The sequence below is a fragment of the Acomys minous genome, assembly GCF_964271855.1.
Source record: "Acomys minous genome assembly, chromosome: 2".
Lineage (NCBI taxonomy): Eukaryota > Metazoa > Chordata > Mammalia > Rodentia > Muridae > Acomys > Acomys minous.
In genome coordinates this window covers 3,479,611-3,497,599 of record NC_140484.1, presented here as the reverse complement: position 1 = coordinate 3,497,599, position 17,989 = coordinate 3,479,611, and the positions used below count along the sequence as shown (strand labels likewise).

At 42.1% G+C, this 17,989-nt stretch overlaps 1 protein-coding gene across 6 annotated transcripts in view; it reads left to right on the top strand.

The window, feature by feature from the left end:
- The window catches only part of ATRNL1 (attractin like 1), a 566,124-nt gene that overhangs the window by 40,672 nt on the left and 507,463 nt on the right, over positions 1-17,989 (top strand). For 5 of the 6 annotated variants that reach the window (XM_084800216.1, XM_084800215.1, XM_084800217.1 and 2 more), the window contains exons 9-10: positions 1,214-1,397; positions 13,206-13,360. In XM_084800216.1, the coding sequence (XP_084656342.1) occupies positions 1,214-1,397; positions 13,206-13,360 (339 nt within the window). The remainder of the gene's footprint in view (positions 1-1,213; positions 1,398-13,205; positions 13,361-17,989) is intronic. The other variant, XR_014782800.1, reaches the window with a different exon arrangement.

Here is a 17,989-nt window from a genome sequence, read left to right as displayed (position 1 = left end):
GGCCTGGAAAGCACAAAAGTTGCACAGTAGTGTGCAGCGATGTCACGTCCACGCAGGCTGTTAGCTGGTGAACGGATTGTCTGGTAGATCTTTACTTTTACTTAGGAATGATCTGTTTGTAGAATGACAGCTGTAGTTTTGGTGAATTAAAAAAAATCTGTACATTCAGTTTCTTTTGGCTTATTCTCTAACCAAAGTATTATTTCTAAATGAATTTATAATAGTTTTTTTTCCGTTTGATTCATTTTGTTAGTTGCATAGAAGCAGGTGAAATCGTGAGTTTTGAGTTTTATAGGTATTATGGATGAGTCGTAAGCATTTTAAAAATTCTGTATATTATATAAGTGCAAATTAAAATCTGTCAACTTTTGTTTGGAGTTGTGCTCACCACTAAGGTTCACTGCTGCGATGCCCTGGTGTCTGATGCCAGGACGTCAAAGTGCTTTCACCCTGAAAACTGCACAGTGAGGAGCACAAATCCATCCATAGATGTCGCTTACGAATGGCAGAGGAATTAAGCTGACTGCGCCAAGGGCCAGCAGTGGTTTAGTGTTCTGCAGAGAGGCTGCTGGGCAGGAGGGAGCTCATGTCGAGGGCACTCACTCCTGCAGAGGACCCGCAGTACTTCCCAGCAGCCCATGCTCTGCTGCTGCAGCAGGCACAGAGAATGTCTCCTTTCCCTTCTAAACATTTTCCCATGTGCTCTGTAGAGCCAAACAGTAATGTGACTGTCAGGAGAATACCAGAACTTTAGTTTTAGGGCCAGCACAGTCTAGAGTTTGCTCGTTTGCTGAGGTTCGAGGGCAGCAGTCATGTCATTTTTATCTATGCTGTATCACTAACTTATGCAAAGTTTGTCACACAGACTGTCCTAATATATATTTGCTTTATATTTTATTTTATTAAGAACTACTTTTGAATAACATGAGTACATATAAGAAAAATTTCCCCCCTTTTCTTTTATAAATAAAAAAGTTGGATTTTTAGTGTTTTAGAAATTATTATGGAATACCAAGGGCACTTGGTTCTCCCTTAGCACCTACTGTGGCATCTTCAGTCATGCACTGAGTCAGTCCTAGGCATTCCAGCTACTCGTAAAAGTGTGCCATGAAAGTTAACTTGGTGGCTATAGCGATATTTTGGCTATATTTTTAAACATTACTTGAATTTCATTATTTATTTATTTGTTTATTATTTATTTATTTTGCTACAGCATCAAATACTTGGCTAGTTCCGGAAACCAGAGGAGCCATTGTACAAGGTGGATATGGCCACACAAGTGTGTATGATGAAGTGACCAAGTCCATTTACGTCCACGGAGGCTATAAAGCGTTACCAGGCAACAAGTACGGGCTGGTGGATGACCTTTACAAGTATGAAGTTAACACCAAGACTTGGTGAGTAAACTGAGAAAGTATGTGAAGAAGAACACCTGGTCACGGTTGGACAATAATAACTTTCATTGGCTGTTTCCGTGCAATGCTTGTTGATAGCATCCTTCTCCTTTCCCTGCCCACCTCTCCGGCCCTGCCCACCTCCCCGGCCCTGCCCACCTCCCCGGCCCTGCCCACCTCCCCGGCCCTGCCCACCTCCCCAGCCCTCTACTTCACCTATTCTTTTTCCTCTGAGTGAAAAATCAAATCAAACAAATAAAACCATCACCAAAACCCCAGAACTACCCAAGCTGAAACAGAAAAAGCACACACAGAAGCCTTGGGAGTCATTTAGTATTGGCCAGCTACTCCTGGGCATCGTACACTCGCCTAGAAGTCTGGTGGTTGTGTCCGCTGTCGCTACGCTGGAGAGGACAGATTTCCCTTTCCTAGTAGGGAGCCAATGGAAGTAGCTTCCTGGCCAGGGGTGGCACTTTTGTCCACTTCTGCTCCTTGCTGTGCCTTTGTATGGTTTGAACCTGTGCAGATCGTGTGTGTGTGTGTGTTGTCACACTTGTGACTCTTATGAGTATGAGCCTTGCTGTGTTGTGATCATGTCTTATAGTTAAGTAACGGTGGTGCTTATGGACTGTCACAGAAAAGTTTGGAACTTTAAAAATCTTTATGGTAACTAGTGATATGTTGTCATGCAGCAACAGTATAGAATAATAAATTCCCTATGTAGAGTAATTTTGATCCAGCAACATGGCTGCCATGGCAAGAGATCACGTCCAAAGACCTAGGTCTGTGTGATCCAGCTGGGATGCAGGCACACCCTTAGTACACATTTAATCCCAAACAATGACATCCAATTGAAGGGCAGACAAAGTGATGAATCAGAGAAAGATTTAACAGAATAAGTCAGAGATAGGATATGCCCAGCTCTCACAAAAACAGACAGAAAACAGAAGCTAACAGTTAAGACAATGCAGAGAGAGAGAGAGAGAGAGAGAGAGAGAGAGAGAGAGAGAGAGAGAGACAGAGAGAGAGACAGAGAGAGAGACAGAGAGAGAGACAGAGAGAGAGAGACAGACAGACAGAGAGAGAGACAGACAGACAGACAGACAGACAGACACACATACACACAGACAGACAGACAGACAGACAGACAGACACACACACACACAGAGAGAGAGAGAGAGAGAGAAACAGAGAGAGAGAGAGAAACAGAAACAGAGAAACAGAGAGAGACAGAGATACACACTCAGAGACAGACAGACAGAGACAGAGAGAGGGAGACACAGACAGACAGACAGACAGACAGACAGACAGACACACACACACACACACACACACACACACACACAGAGAGAGAGAGAGAGAGAGAGAGAGAGAGAGAGAGAGGGAGAGAGGTGGTTAGTTTGTGGAGACAGTATAGTATAGTTCAGCACAGTTTTGTGCAGTTCAATTGAGTGCGCTTAAATTTGTGCAGTTCAGTTCATGGAGTTCAGAGGCACTTTTTCCAACCATAGCAATTCAGTGAGAAGCTGAGAGAAGCCACTTTGAATCAGTCACCTTAGAGAGGAGTTTTGAATCAGAATAGCTAAGTTGAACCAGCCAGCCAGAAGTCAGAAAGAAATAGAGAGGGTGAGCTTATTCAGCAGTAAATTTTGTAGGCTGAAAACAGTCTAGGCCTAGGTTAGCACACAGAAGCAGGAAGCCGAAGCCTTTAAGGTTCGGGCTAGAGGAAGATTAGATTGTACAGAGGCTGGAAGCTTCTGTGCCTAGGCCTAGGAATAGGTGAGATTAGAGATGGAAGCACTCTGGGCTCAGCCTGAGCAATGTATTCATAAAGCTTGGGCGTGGCTCTCATCACATGCTATCGCCTGAGGAAATAAAAGCAACATTCACACCCTGTGTATAAACAATATAATTTAAAATAATTTCTGCTCCCATGCAAATACCTACAAGTACTTCTAACACATTCATTTGAGTTGAGAATTTTGTTTGCCAGTATAATCTCAGGGTTTATGATCAGGATTTGTTATTTACACTTTTCAGTTTTATCATCTAATTTGAGTGAAATACAAGGCTCGTGGCATTAAGATATATTTTTTATTTTTTATATCTGGCAGTGCTGGGAGTACATGTTATGCCAGCCGTCTCATGCTGATTTGTAGTAATTTTTCTGAGGCGCATGCATTAAAGTGACATTGTGATGTGTTACTGAACTGCCCTTTAGTTGTCTGAGGTGCTGTGTGCTTCCCACACAGGGAAGGCCCCTTTCCTCACGTTCTCACTACCTGTGGATTTTAGGATGCCTGCTCCTGCCCATGTGGTACATAGGGACAGGAGCTCAGTGATATTTTGATGTGTGTTTCCCCAATTACTATGGTGACTTTGCATTTAAGTGTTCATGTGTCTCTTTTTGTTTAATATATGACTTATTTATATCCATAACATTCATTTTCTGATAGAAATACTGATTTTTAAATTTGCTTTGTGTTTATAGTTTTAAAATATATTTTTTGTCGTACTTATTTCTATTGCAGAATATGGGAAATTATGCTTTTTGTTGTAAGACAATAAACATGTCTTTTGAAGTTGTTCGAGTGCACTTTAGGAAAATTGTTTATTAGAGAGTGATTTACCATAAATTCACTTCCAAGTCCCAGCCTTCCTTTCTACATTGTCTGGGAATGAATAGGGGTTGTGGAACTTTGGGAAATAAACGATAACATCTTAAACATGAAAAGAGATATTAAGCCACATGATGGAGCAGCGTCATGAGTGTCGGGGGCGAGGCAAACTAACACCATTACAGTAAAATCCCCTCAAAATGAAGACAAAAGCAGAAACAGGGAGGAAAGGCCTGTCCTGGGGGCCGCTGTGACTGACTGACCTCCGATGATTATTCCTAGTTCTGTAATACATGTGTGTGGTAGGTAGTGGCTGTGCATGTGTGTGTGTTCTGTGGTGGGCACACGGGTTGGGCAGTTGCATGTGCACTTGCATGTGCATGCCTGTGGTGGTTTGAGACTGACGTTGGTGAGTCTCTGTCTGGTACTGCTTACCTTATTGACTGAGGAAGGGTCTCCCAGTTCACCACGGAGTTCGCTGATGCAGCTCGCACAGCCAGCCTGCTGACTTCCAGGGTCCTCTGCCTCTGTCTTCTGTGACCTGGGTACTGGGGTTCAGGGGGGTTGCCTCGCACACCTGGCCTTCACCTGGGCTCTGGGGACTGAACTCCACCTGCTGCCCTTGTCACTTATGCAGTAAACACTTCACCACTTGAGTAGACGATGAAAACGCGGAGCCCAGAAGACACAGTGCTTTCAAATGTCTGAAAGACACAGCCTAAAATTCTGTGTCTAATGCAAATCATCTTTAAAAAGCAAACAACAACATGACATTAAATGAACAAAAATCCCCATCAACTAACCCCCCAAAAAAACCAACCCACCAAGAATTGGATTTGACAACAACATATCACAGCAAGGCGGGGGGGGGGGGGACCCAAAAGACTGAGATAGCATCCTGTTTTATAACTTATTTAAGAAATAGGAGCATATTTGATATCTCTTCTGTGATGTACTATTGTATATACTAGTGTATGATAATTTGATATGTTAAACAAGCCTCACATGTTACTATTTAGTTACCAAACATATTTTTATTTTCACTCTTGGGAAAGGATTGAGGCATCAAAGTGCAGGATCCACAGGAAGCCAGGGCTGTCGCATCCCTGCTTCGTGAGCCATGAGATCCGATTGTTCACGTTTAAGAGTAGAGGGACAGACATGTTCTTAACGCTGAGGTTCCCACGTCTCCGGCTGGTTCTGTTTATCTTGTTACTGTGCTGTCCTGACTGACACTGTCCTTACCAAAGGGCTTCGGCCTTGTCATCCAGGGGTGCTGCTGTCAGAGCTTTGGTGGCTCAGCTCCGTCAGACGGTGACAGTTGATGCTTTCTGCATATGTCACACCTGACAGTAGGCGCTGTCATCATTCTCATGGTTCTTTGCAAGGCCATGTGCATCTGCTGTGTGTGCTGTGTGTGTGTGTGCTGTGTGTGCATGTGCTGTATGTGTGTGTGCTGTGTGTGCATGTGTGTGCTGTGTGTGTGCTGTGTGTGCATGTGTGTGCTGTGTGTGTGCATGTGCTGTGTGTGTGTGCTGTGTGTGTGTGCATGTGTGTGTGTGCTGTGTGTGCGTGTGCTGTGTGTGTGTGCTGTGTGTGCTGTGTGTGTGTGCATGTGCTGTGTGTGTGTGTGCTGTGTGTGTGCTGTGTGTGTGTGCATGTGCTGTGTGTGCTGTGTATGTGCTGTGTGTGTGCTGTGTGTGTGTGCATGTGTGTGCTGTGTGTGCTGTGTGTGTGTGTGCATGTGCTGTGTGTGTGTGCTGTGTGTGTGCTGTGTGTGCTCTGTGTGTGCATGTGCTGTGTGTGTGCTGTGTGCATGTGCTGTGTGTGTGTGTGCTGTGTGTGCTGTGTGCATGTGTGTGCTGTGTGTGTGCTGTGTGTGCTGTGTGTGTGCTGTGTGTGTGCTGTGTGTGCTGTGTGTGTGTGTGCATGTGCTGTGTGTGTGTGTGCATGTGTGTGCTGTGTGTGCTGTGTGCATGTGCTGTGTGTGTGTGTGCTGTGTGTGTGCTGTGTGTGCTGTGTGTGTGCATGTGCTGTGTGTATGTGCATGTGTGTGCTGTGTGTGTGTGCATGTGTGTGCTGTGTGCATGTGCTGTGTGTGTGTGCTGTGTATGTGTACATGTGTGTGTGCATGAGAGAGAGAGAGAGAGAGGGAGAGAGAGAGAGAGGGAGAGAGAGAAGAGATTTAGAATTTGAAAACCTATTACTTGTCAGAGATTTTGGAGTCAGAATAATTTTAATACTGATGAACATACTTGTGTATCTACTATATTGAGTGTCTGAAGACTTTTCAATAAATGCCTTATTGAATGTTTATCAAGCCATTTCTTAGGTTAACAAGAAAACCAGAAAAAGTATTGACAAGTTTTTGAGGAGTTAAAATGTAAAGGAAATTTATTAATAGTGCTAATGGTATGATAAATTGGTCAAGACAGTATCTTTTTTAGGGCTGAAGAAAAAATTATGTTTGTAGCCTGACCCAGGAACAGTCAAACAGACACACACACACACACACACACACACACACACACTATTTGTTATATATACATATAACATATACATACATATATATATGCGCAGGATGGATGAAAGGGAACAATTTGCTAAGGAGTGTTTGCAGAACCAGCGGCGGTGGGATGTGGTGGGAGGGAGGAAGCAGGTGCCCTGTGTTCTTAGGATGTGAGCGACATGCACACAAATGCAGGGCTGGGGAAACACGGTGAGAACATGTACGAAGTTCAGTTCTCCTCACCTTCCCAGAGAATAGAAGTCAAGTCAGTTAAAATAAGAAGCGAACTCTTGGAGGTCAGAGTTGAAAAGAGACAGTGAGTGGGATGACCCTTGGGCGAGGGAAGAGAGGGATTGTGGGTACTTCAGTGTGGGCATAGACCATTTGGCATTCTCAGTGCTGTGGCTGAGCATTTGGCTGGGATGAGCAAGTGTAGGCTAGGTGTTCTTTCTTAGTCTGCTCGTCAGTACAGCAGTTTTCCTAGTCTGATCATTCTGGGTCATAGGGAGTAGTGCCGCGTTTGATTTAACCCAAAGCTCATTTCACGCTGCCTGTCTACCCACCTGATGAGTGAATGTTTGACTCTACGTGCAGTCTCTCCAGGATTTGGTGTTGTTTCCTTAAACATTTTCTTTTTGGTGTTGTTGCTAGATGATTATGGGAAATGATGCCTAGGTTTTGTTTTATTCTGCTTTATTATTCATTTATTTTTATTTCTTTGTTTCTTATTTTGTGTGGATAGTGTAGCTATGTTTGTGCATGTCCATGTGTTTGTGCGTATGTGTGTGCATATATACGGAGGCTGGGCGTTACACTGAGTGTCTGCTTCACTCTCCACCTTACTTTTTGAGGCAGCGTCTCTCCCTGAACTTGCAGCTTATTGATCCGGCTGAGCTGACCAGCCAGTGAGCTCCAAGCACCTGCTCTTCTCCTTCTCTCAGCCCTGGGGCTGCAGGCATGCCTGGCTGGGCGTGTCCGTACGTGCTGTGAGACAGACGGCTGCTGTACTGCTGAGCCGTCTCTCCAGCCCCCAGTTTTGGTTTTAATTTGCATTTTCCTTTACGAGTAATATAGAACGTCTTTTCATATTTATTGTCCATATAGTGCTTTTTTGAAATTTTGTGCAAATATTCTGCCCATTTTGTATTTGACAGGTTTATCCTTTGTTTTGTAATCACGCTCTCTCAGAATGTGGGTTGACCTTCTATTCATTTGTCAATATTTGATGAATAGAGCTTACAGGTGTGTAGGGCTGTTTTTAAAATTTTGGTTGTGCTCTGTATTTTGCTTAAATAACATTATGCTACAATCTTTTACATTTTTCCATTTTCATAGATACTTTTTCCCAGTTAATTTTCAGTCTAGGTGGGTAGGAGCTGTGTATGGGTGTGTATCTGTGCAGTAACTGCTCCCTGGGTGTTGTTCAGTACAGTCTTTGCTGAGATTGTCTATATTAATAAAAACAGTAATAACAAAATTATTCCTAGGTGGTTAATCTTCTCATGCTTTTCTCAATGAAATCTGCATGCTTTAAAAGTAAACCACATTTATTTTGGTGTGTGTATAGGGCACACGTGAGCACAAATGTGTGTATGTGTATGCGTGTGTGTGTGTGTGCACATGCATCTGTGCATGTGCATGCCCGTGCATGTGTGTGTGTGCATGTGTACAGGGACCTGGTTCTCTCCTCTGACAATTCGAGCTCTGGGACTGAACTCAGCTTGACTGACAGGTGCGGCAACAGCACCCTACAGTTAGACTGACAGGCATGGCAGCAACACCCTTACAGCTTGACTGACAGGCATGGCAGCAGCACCTTTACAGCTTGACTGACTGACTGACTGACTGACTGGTGCAGCAGCAACAGCCTACAGTTTGACTGACAGGCAGCATGGCAGCAGCACCCTACAGCTTGATTAACTGACAGGCGGTGTGGCAGCAGCACCCTAAAGCTTGACTGACTGACAGGCGTGACAGCAGCACTCTACAGTTTGACTGACTGACAGGCGCGGCAGCAGCACCCTTTACCGGCTGAGCTGTCTCACTGGAACCTCATATGATATCCTTAAAGCTGTGATTACATATTATCATGAGCCTTATGTCTCTAAGAAAAAGGAATGTACTTTTCTGGCTGACATTAGGGGGTGCAGTCTCTTACTTCTGGAGCATGGGCAGCAGCACCCTGCTCCTGGCAAAGGCCCCGAGGAAACGCTCTCTGCTTTTCTATGTTTAGGACATCCCGGACGTCCTTTCCTGTTACTACACCCTGCTGTCTAAATTTTTGTCTGGATATGACTTGCTTTGTAAAGACTCCAGTCACTAAATTTAGGGTCCATATGAATCTAATAAGAATATGACTTCGTTATATAACTTAAATTGTGACTTCAGTTCACTATAGTTCAAAATGTTTGCAGAAACTCCATTTCCTAATGTGGTCTTATTCTGAATTTATGGGTATATTAACTTTGGGGCGGATACTATACATTTAATGAATACTGTATTTTTTTTCTGTTTTTATCTTGATGGAAATAAAACTGATATTCATGCTTTATGTCAGAGTTGCTGATTTTAGTAGCTTCTGTGTAAGTGTCTTTAGCCTTTTCGTGGTTATTGATTAGGTTTTACATGGGTAATGTGCATTTGGTCCTTTAAACAAGACCTGCGCGATGACATCACCAGTACATGCCAGTGTGGATGCGAATCTTCCCGGGCCTCACCCATACATGAAGAACCGCAGGCAGTTAACAGCTTAGACCAAACTTAAAGTTAAGCTCCATCTACTTCCTCTGCAAATGGTGTTTCATTTTCTGTACTGCATGCCGGTGCTCGAGTGGACAGAGGCTCCCTGCTCACGAGTAAATGTGAACACACACAGGCCCTTGGTTGTGCATAGAGCTGTGCTTAGCATTGGCGGAAGTTGCTACACTGTCTTATGCAGCTCATGAGTTTTTATTAGTCTACATCTTTGTCAGCCTTTAATGTGTGTATTTTCAGTCTTAGCTACCGTAATAGGCTGTGGTGGTCTCTCACCATTATTTTAATGTTCATTTGCTTGATCACACAGAGTGAAGCACTTTTTATACATCTGTTTAACATGTATGTGGTTTTTTTCCCCTTGGGAAAGGTGTCTATTCACATATTTAGCACTACATTTAAATATTCAATTTTAAGTGTTCTTTGTATGATTGGAAACCATTCTTTTGTTCTTGTTGCAATGTTTTTATGACCTGATGGTATTTTGTTGCAGCGTTTTTTTAAATGACACTTTGTGGCTTGTGCTTTGATTCTCTGAGGAGTATCTTGTATAGTACATAAAAATTTACATCAAGCAATACCTCACCAAATGAGTTTTATCATTTGTGCTTCTGGTACTTTTAGAAATTCATCATCAAGTTTAGTTTCTAGATTTCTCTCCCATGCTATCTTGTAGGAGCTTATCATAATCTGCATGTATGTTTACTGTTTGTTATACATTAATTTTTTCATCAATGTAATATTTACATATGTGGTATGGGTATGTGTCTGCATGTGTGTTCATGTGTGTGTCAGTGCACATATGTGTATGTGTACATGCATGTGTTTATGTGTGCAATGTGGAGATCTGAGGTTGACTTCATGTGTCGTTCTCTATTGTGCACCACACTATATATTGAAATAGGATCAGTTGCTGAAACTGGAGCTTGCCGTTTTGGCTAGTTTAGCTGGCTGGCTTACCTCAGAGTTGCCTGTCTGTCTCTGCGTTAGAATGTCAGGTGTGCCACCCACCCACAGGCTTTTATGTGGGCTCCGGAGGTCTGCAGTCGCTGCCTCACGTTTGCAGGGCGTGCACTTCAGTGCGATCGTATTTAATAGACAATCTTCAGTTTGGGTCTAAATTCTTTCTTCCCCTTTGCTTATGATGTTTAGGTATTCCAGTAACGTTTCTTATGTCTTTTCATTATAAAATTATTTTGCTTCTTTATTTATTCTCCTTTCTCAGTAACATTGTTTGGTTACTGTAAGTTATAGTCAATGTCTTTTAGAAATTCATCATCAGATTTAGTTTCTGGATTTTCTTCCATGTTACCTTATAGGAGTTTATCATATTCTGCATGTATATTTACTGTTTATTCTACAAAGTCGGGAGACCTTTGACTTATTCTTCATAATTATTTTTCATAAATAATTGTTATTTAATTTTGTGGTTATCCATGTGTGCCTGAGTCAGTGCCTGTGCACACATATGCACAAGTGTTCTTGGAGGCCAGAAGTGACATCAGAGCCCCTGGAGCTGGAGTTATGAAGTTGTGAGCCACCACATGGATTCTGGGACGTAAACCTGGGTCCTCTGCAGACACTAAGTGCTCTGACCTGTGGAGAGGTCTCTGCAGCCCCAACATTGTCTCACCTAAGCTCTCCCCTTCCCATGTAAACTTTACAGTCAGTTTGTGCTGTCCATTAGATAAATACTGAGATTTTATTGAAATTAAATAGAATCTCCAGATCAATGTAAGAATTGACATTTGATATTAGTCTTCACATTCATGTACATGAAATATCTCTCCATTTACTTTAATAACTTTATTTTGTATTCTTTAATTATTTGTTTACATATTTTTTGAAATAAGGTTTAATTAGGCTACCTGGAGCTTGCTATGTAAATCAGGTTGGCTTCAAACTCATAGAGATTCACTTTCCTCTGTCTCTCAAGTGCTCGAGCTTTCTTAAAAATCAGAATTCTGTAGTTTTCCTCATAAATCTTATAATATGTAATATTATATAAAGTATACATTTAATATATTATTCATATATTAAATATGTAGAATATTTAATATGTAATGAATGTATACATATACATTCCCTGGGGAGAGCTCTTCCCTGGGGAGAGCTTTAGAGGTTTGCCTTGTATCTGTCCATTTTCCTGCTGGAGAACCTCTGTTTACTGTGCAGGAAACTGCAAGTGACCTGATTCTCTTTCAGATGGTACTGTTGCTTTACCTGCAGAGTACTGGGGACAGGAGGCTGGGCTCTGACTCTCCCGCATAGAACCTCTGCTTTTTTGTGTGAGGTGTAGGGCAGAGGTTGTTTTGCTCCACTTTAACCTCTTCAGCCGGGTTGGTAACTCCCACCTCTGCTGAGAGTGGAATTTGGAAAATCACCCAGACTTTTTTGACTTGTCCCTGGAATAGAACTTCTGGAAGGTTGGGAAACAGAGGAGGAGGTGCCCCACTACTCTTTTAAGGCACCGCTGAAGTGAACCAGGAGCTGTGTTACCCCGGCTCTACCCTCCGCTTAGAGATTCCGAATTGCTGTGTGTCAAAGGTGAGGGCACTGGGAAGAAAGCTGGCAATGGGCCTGGCCCAGCGACTGCTGACTGTGGGAGAGTGGGGACTGGACTCAGGCCGCCGTGCGTGCGAGGCAGGCACTCTGCAGCTGAGCTCCGTGCTCCCAGCCAGTGCTCAGGCAGGCCTTGGGCTGTGACCCTCCTGTCGTAGACTCCCGGGCAGCTGCCATCACAGGCCTGTGCCACCTGGTCATACTCAGTGTTGACGTCCCTCACCATGGTCACTTAGTAGGCATTCTTGAGTAAGTATTAAGTGTTGCTCTTAATAAAGGTTTATGATAGTGTGAATTTTTCGAGCCCTTAAAACTATTTTGTATTAATTAAAGTTCTTTTCCTGGAGAGACTGTGGAACTTTTCATATTGTCTCTCTGGGAGCCCGTCCCATTCTTTAACCATTAAATGATATTAAAAATCTATGGCTTTAGGGACTACATATACATACCAACTATTTCATACATGTTTACCACGTTTATATTTTTTAGCAGAATCATTATAAAGCATTGATTTATATTACTATTCATTTTTATATATTGGTTTATTCAGAGCAATGTATAATTCTGAGCGTATGTTTATAGTACTTTATGTAAATTTTACTGTTTATGAAAAATACATTGCAGAGGTGTGAGTGTGTGCGTGCAGGCGTGCGGGAGCCTGGGTGCCTGTGAGGCCAGGCTTGTCAGAATCTCCTGGAACTGCTGCTGCTCGCATGTCACAGCTGCTGCGCCGTCTCTTGAGCCACCTACCACAGTTTAGTTACTCGCACATTATGGATGCATCTAAAGACAGCTAAATACAACCCATAGGAAAGTGTAGCAGAGATGGACATGGAAATAAAGATAGTAATGTTTCTATCCCCATTCTGATTATTTGGTAGGTTCATCCTATAGAAATTCAGTGAGCTTTTGGCTTATGGTATCTGCACTTTTGCATATAAATTTTAATTAAACATAAAGGCTCATTAAGAGGTCCTTAACAATTTTATAGCTTTAACCCAATGTAATTTGGACCAAATTTATTATATTTAACTTTTTGCTTGTCTTAGCATGAAGCAGTTATGATGTCTTGGTCCTTTGCTTTTAGGTAGATTGGTTGGTTTCCTACTTTCATAAGAAAAAAATCACTCAAAATATAAATTTTGGTATTAAAAATCTGTCCATATGTGCTTCCTCAAAGCAATCTAAGATACTTAGAGTATGCTTTTAAGATATTGAGGCTTAGAAATTGCTTACAGGTGGTTAAATATATGTATTTTCCTCTCATAATCCCCAGAAAACTTTTTATATACAATGTCAATACTTTATTTATAAAACCTGGGAAGTCTCTCTATCCTTTGTAATACATTTTTAAATTTTATCCTGTAGGACTATTTTGAAAGAAAGTGGGTTTGCCCGATACCTTCACTCAGCTGTTGTTATCAATGGAGCTATGCTTGTTTTTGGAGGAAACACCCACAATGACACTTCCCTGAGTAACGGTGCAAAATGTTTTTCTGCCGATTTCCTGGCATATGACATAGGTATGTATCTGTTAGGACTGTACGAAGAGGAGAGTTCTGGAAAGTTTTGTCAAATTGATCTGCAGCATGCGTGTGTGTCCTTTAGAGCAGTTTAGCCACAGGCTGTGCCGTTCAGGTGAGTTAGCGTGAGCTGCCATTAGCGACAGACAAAGAGAAATGTAGGCTTGAGTGACCTTCAGAAGCCTGTGACTGTTGTGTCCTTACCTAAAAATTGTCTAGGCCGCTTGTGTCTCTGATACTCTATTAGTTGCAACAGTGGGTAGACACGTAATGCTGAGAAACTCAAAAGTAAGACAGGAAGAATGCAAATGCTTGAGACGCAGTGGGAACAAGCAAAACTCAGTGTGTTGTAAATATACCAAGCATATTTCCTGAGCCGGGGAGGGAAGTTCATGGAAAGGAACACGGAAGGACATGATAGTGAAACTGGGCGAGGTGTCAAGGCAGGAATCCAGGCTGTACCCGGGAAAGGGAAAAGCTAACTGAGGCGTTTCCCGGACAACCAGAAATAGCCGTAGCACTCACCCGTTCTCATGCTGTGTTCCTGTTGATTTTTGTGTGTGTGGATGAAATGCTCCCCAGCATATCATTGTGGTAAAAATATTGCTTCTTTACTTGTCATGCTATTGCTTAAAGCCTTTTGATATATAAAATATACTTAGCAGTACATGAATGTCTTTTATTGATGGAGCAAATAAAGTGCTATATCAAATTGTAAGCTGTTTACTTGAGCTGTAAAAAAAAAAGGGGGTGGGAGACTAATTAGGTGTAAGACAGACTTAGACTTTATTTAGCATCACCAAGGTACATATTGCACTTTGTTAGCTTATTTCATGTGGCCACCCAGGGAAGGACCATGCGCGGTTAACTCGTAAGCACTTTGGTCTTGACACTACTCTGAGTTTGCTTGAAGACATTGCCTTCCATATAATTAAGAATGCTAAGGTGTGGTTTCCTAAATAAGAAAGATGTTACCTCTGAAATGATAAAAAAATTATTCCTTACGATGAGCACGGGACGGTCCCAGCTTATATAGAGCTCCTTAATTGTTGTCTGAGATCCAGAAAATACATTGACGGGGCAGCGAGTCCAGCTGGCAGTGACCTCTTACCTGCTGGCCAGTGAGACAGTGAGCTTATCTTTCTGGGGGGAAAAGGAGGCCTTTACTTTTTTTGTTCATCCATATTTATTCTGTGAATGTTGTCTTAAAAGCAAAAGAATAGGAAGTCATTGTTACTGTTAAAAATCCACAAAGTGGGAATTTGAATTTTTATATTAGATTTTTTTCAGTGGGTTTTTACAGAGTGCTTGTACAGTGTGTCCTCAGTAAGTGCTAGTGATGTTGTGTACAGAGCCTGCAGCCTCTCTCTCAGTCTGTAACAGATGCTGACAGGCAGGGGTGACAGGGACGGGCTGATCTGCAGGAACATGGTGGCCGTCATTCTAAGACTAGTCTGTCTGCGTGGCTGCATCTTGCTGACTGGGCGGGTCCCGCCATGTTCTTAATGCTCCGTACACTATCAGATAACTTAGATATAATAATGTTCATTTCTTAATGTCATGCATTGAAAGAAGCAAAGACCTATTTTATTTTGAGATATATTTATTTAGGCTGGAGGAAGAATACTCTAAACAGTTTTATGATTTAAGATATTACATTTTTAACTCTTGTTAGTACCGACTAAAAAAACATAAAGGCAGCCATTGAACACTGTTGGATAAAAGCATTTTATCTATTTGATTATTTGTACATACTTCCCAGTAAATTTGTCATGTTATTTGTTTATACTTCCATTGGTAGCATCAAATGTTGCAGTATTTTCTTGAAGAAAATATTTTCATATTATATTTCACACAAAAGAAAATTTGTTTCAAAGTGGTTATATTGTCCATTAGGAACAAAGATAGACATTATAATGAGCCAAATAGAAAATGTATTTTTAAAACCATATTTTCTTCCTTGTGTAAGGGCTGTTCTTTGTCATGTTTAAATGAAGTGCAGCTGAGCTGGTACATTAATTTAAATAAAATCATGCCAATACTAATTTTTCATTCTTCTAAAATTCACAGTTTCAATCTTAGCATCATTGTAGGTTTTTATATAGTGAAATCATTAATCTTTAGAAATATAACTTTGTCTTCTGGTCATTATATGGTTTGAGGTAGAGATTTTCAAAACTCGATTTGCTGTCTGGCATTCTTCAGAAGTTTGTTGGGAAAACCAAAGAGAACCAGGCACGTACGACCCACCTGTTAGAGATTAGACTCCAGGCACCTGTATTATCAAGGAGTGACTGGGTGGCTCAGTGGTTAGGAAGACATGCGTTGCGATGCCTCAATCCCAGCACCCACAGCTGGTGGCGCACAGTTGCCTGTGGCTCCGCCGGATGGACTGATGACCTCTGCGTGTAACCACACTCAGCTGCACACTCCCACCCCAGACGCACACATGAACATGTAATTAAAGTAAGACAAAAATCTTCCAAAAGTGATGGGAGGGCCGGAGGGATGGGTTGGCTGGGAGTGGTGGAGGCCCCCAGTTTGGGCTGCGTTACTGTGTTGGGTGGCTCACCGCTGCCTGTAGCTCCTGCCCCGGAGGGGACCATGTCCCGCAGCTTCCACGGGCAACGGCACGAGTGTGCTTATCTTCACACATGCAGACACAACACTAACAGGATTAAATAAAAAGGCGACTGAAGTGCAGCTGATGATAGAGCCAGAGCTGGTGAGTGGCCTGTGGTCAGCCGTAACTCTTAGCAGGACGCACTACCTAATGTGTAGTCGCAAACCTAATTTGAAGTCAGATTTTAGAATCTGAAGGTTTTTTTTTTTATTAGTTCTTTGTTTATGGTTAGTGATTTACAGAGCTGCAAGGTTACCTTTTTTTTTTTTTTTCAAGATTGAAACTATATGTATAAAATTTTTCTGGTAAAGATGGATTCCTGTTCTAAATGTAGGTAAAAGTCTGAGAGAAAATGAAAAACAATTAACTTCTCTATTTTCATAAAAGTATTAGAGAGATGGAGGTGTCAGCCCCGAATCAGGTGATGTTGGAGCCGGGCACAGGAGCAGGATTTCCCCGACAGCGTCTTGCACGTGGCGGGAAACGGAAACCCCACTTCCCATTTAGTTAGTGATGGTTCCAATAGTAAATTCTCAGAACATGATGGTTTCACTTACAGCATTAGTCCCTGGGAGGTGATTATGTAAAAATGTTAAAAATGGAAAATAATTATATTTTCATCAGTAATATTTTGATTGATATTGCTAAAATGGTGATGCATAGTTTAATTGTTTTATTATACAGCAGAGTTAAAATACCACTTGGGTAGTTTATGAAGCATGGCACCACGATCTCGGTCAGCCCTGCGGAGCGCGATGTATGGTTGTGTAAAATGGACACAGCTCTTTGAGCCATAATTTCATGATGAAATCAAGTGTCAAGTAATCTACTGACTTATTTCATGGGACATTCGAACACATTTCTGAAAATCCCAGTTGGCTTGTTCTTGGTGTTTAAAGTTATTTTCAGTTTCTGGAGATGTTATTCATCCATGTTTTGTAATTATTTTTATTGTATTTTCATTGCTTTATTTGCGTGTTTGTTTTTTGTTGGGTGAGTGTACGCCTGAAAGAGCCAGTTCACTACTTTGTAGGTCAGGAAAGCCCTTGAAAACTTTCACATACGTCTCCTTCAGTAATCAGCCAACTGCTCTATTTATTCATTTATTTATTTATTTATTTATTTATTAAGCTGCCTTGCTTCTCTGCCTGGAGTATTTTCCTCCCTTTGGTATTTGATAAGGTAGCTAACTGTTGCCGCAGTGCCTTCCTCCCGCGTGCACCTCGCCCCCCTTACCCACCCTCTTCCTTAAAAATGCAAAATAAATGAGAGAAAAATCTTTCCTTTCCGCTTGTTCAAGTGGAGAGCCAGGTCGCCTAACACTTCCTGCAGTGCTCGGCTGTACACACGCTTTATATCATGAACATGGCAGTGTACAGTGACAGAGGAGGGAGAGCCAGCGGCCGCTCACCCGTGTTAAACCCAGTCACACGAGTTGCGAAATGCTGAGTTCAAAATCGCAAGTAAAGACTTAGTTCAGAGATTTTTATTCCACCACTTCACTATCATGTCTTACACACACACACACACACACACACATACACACACACACACACACACACACACACACACACACACACACACACACACACACACACCCCTAACGGTCTTTCTGTTGTGAAGAAGGCATATACATTTATCTGTGCAACAAAGATGCCACCAGTAATACTATGGGTGGATTTATTTCGCTATAATTTATATTTGTTTTTCTGTGTCTTACCCACAAATTCACCAGGAAGTAGTGAATCCAAGATGGAAAGTCAAGGAGAGAAAGAAATGACTGTATATGAACAGTCAATCCCAGTTGCTCTTAGCTTCTCCAGGCATTTGAGAGATCGGCCTTGTGTTTTGCCTGTGGATCCTAGTTTTTATCTTACGGTGCAGGCTGTCCTGGGCACACTGCTGCTGCCCTGTCTCAAACTCACAGTGACCTTGTCACAGGTGCTGGTGTTACAGGTGTGAGCCACTATTCCTGGACAGAGATTGCTTTAAATATGAAAATTACA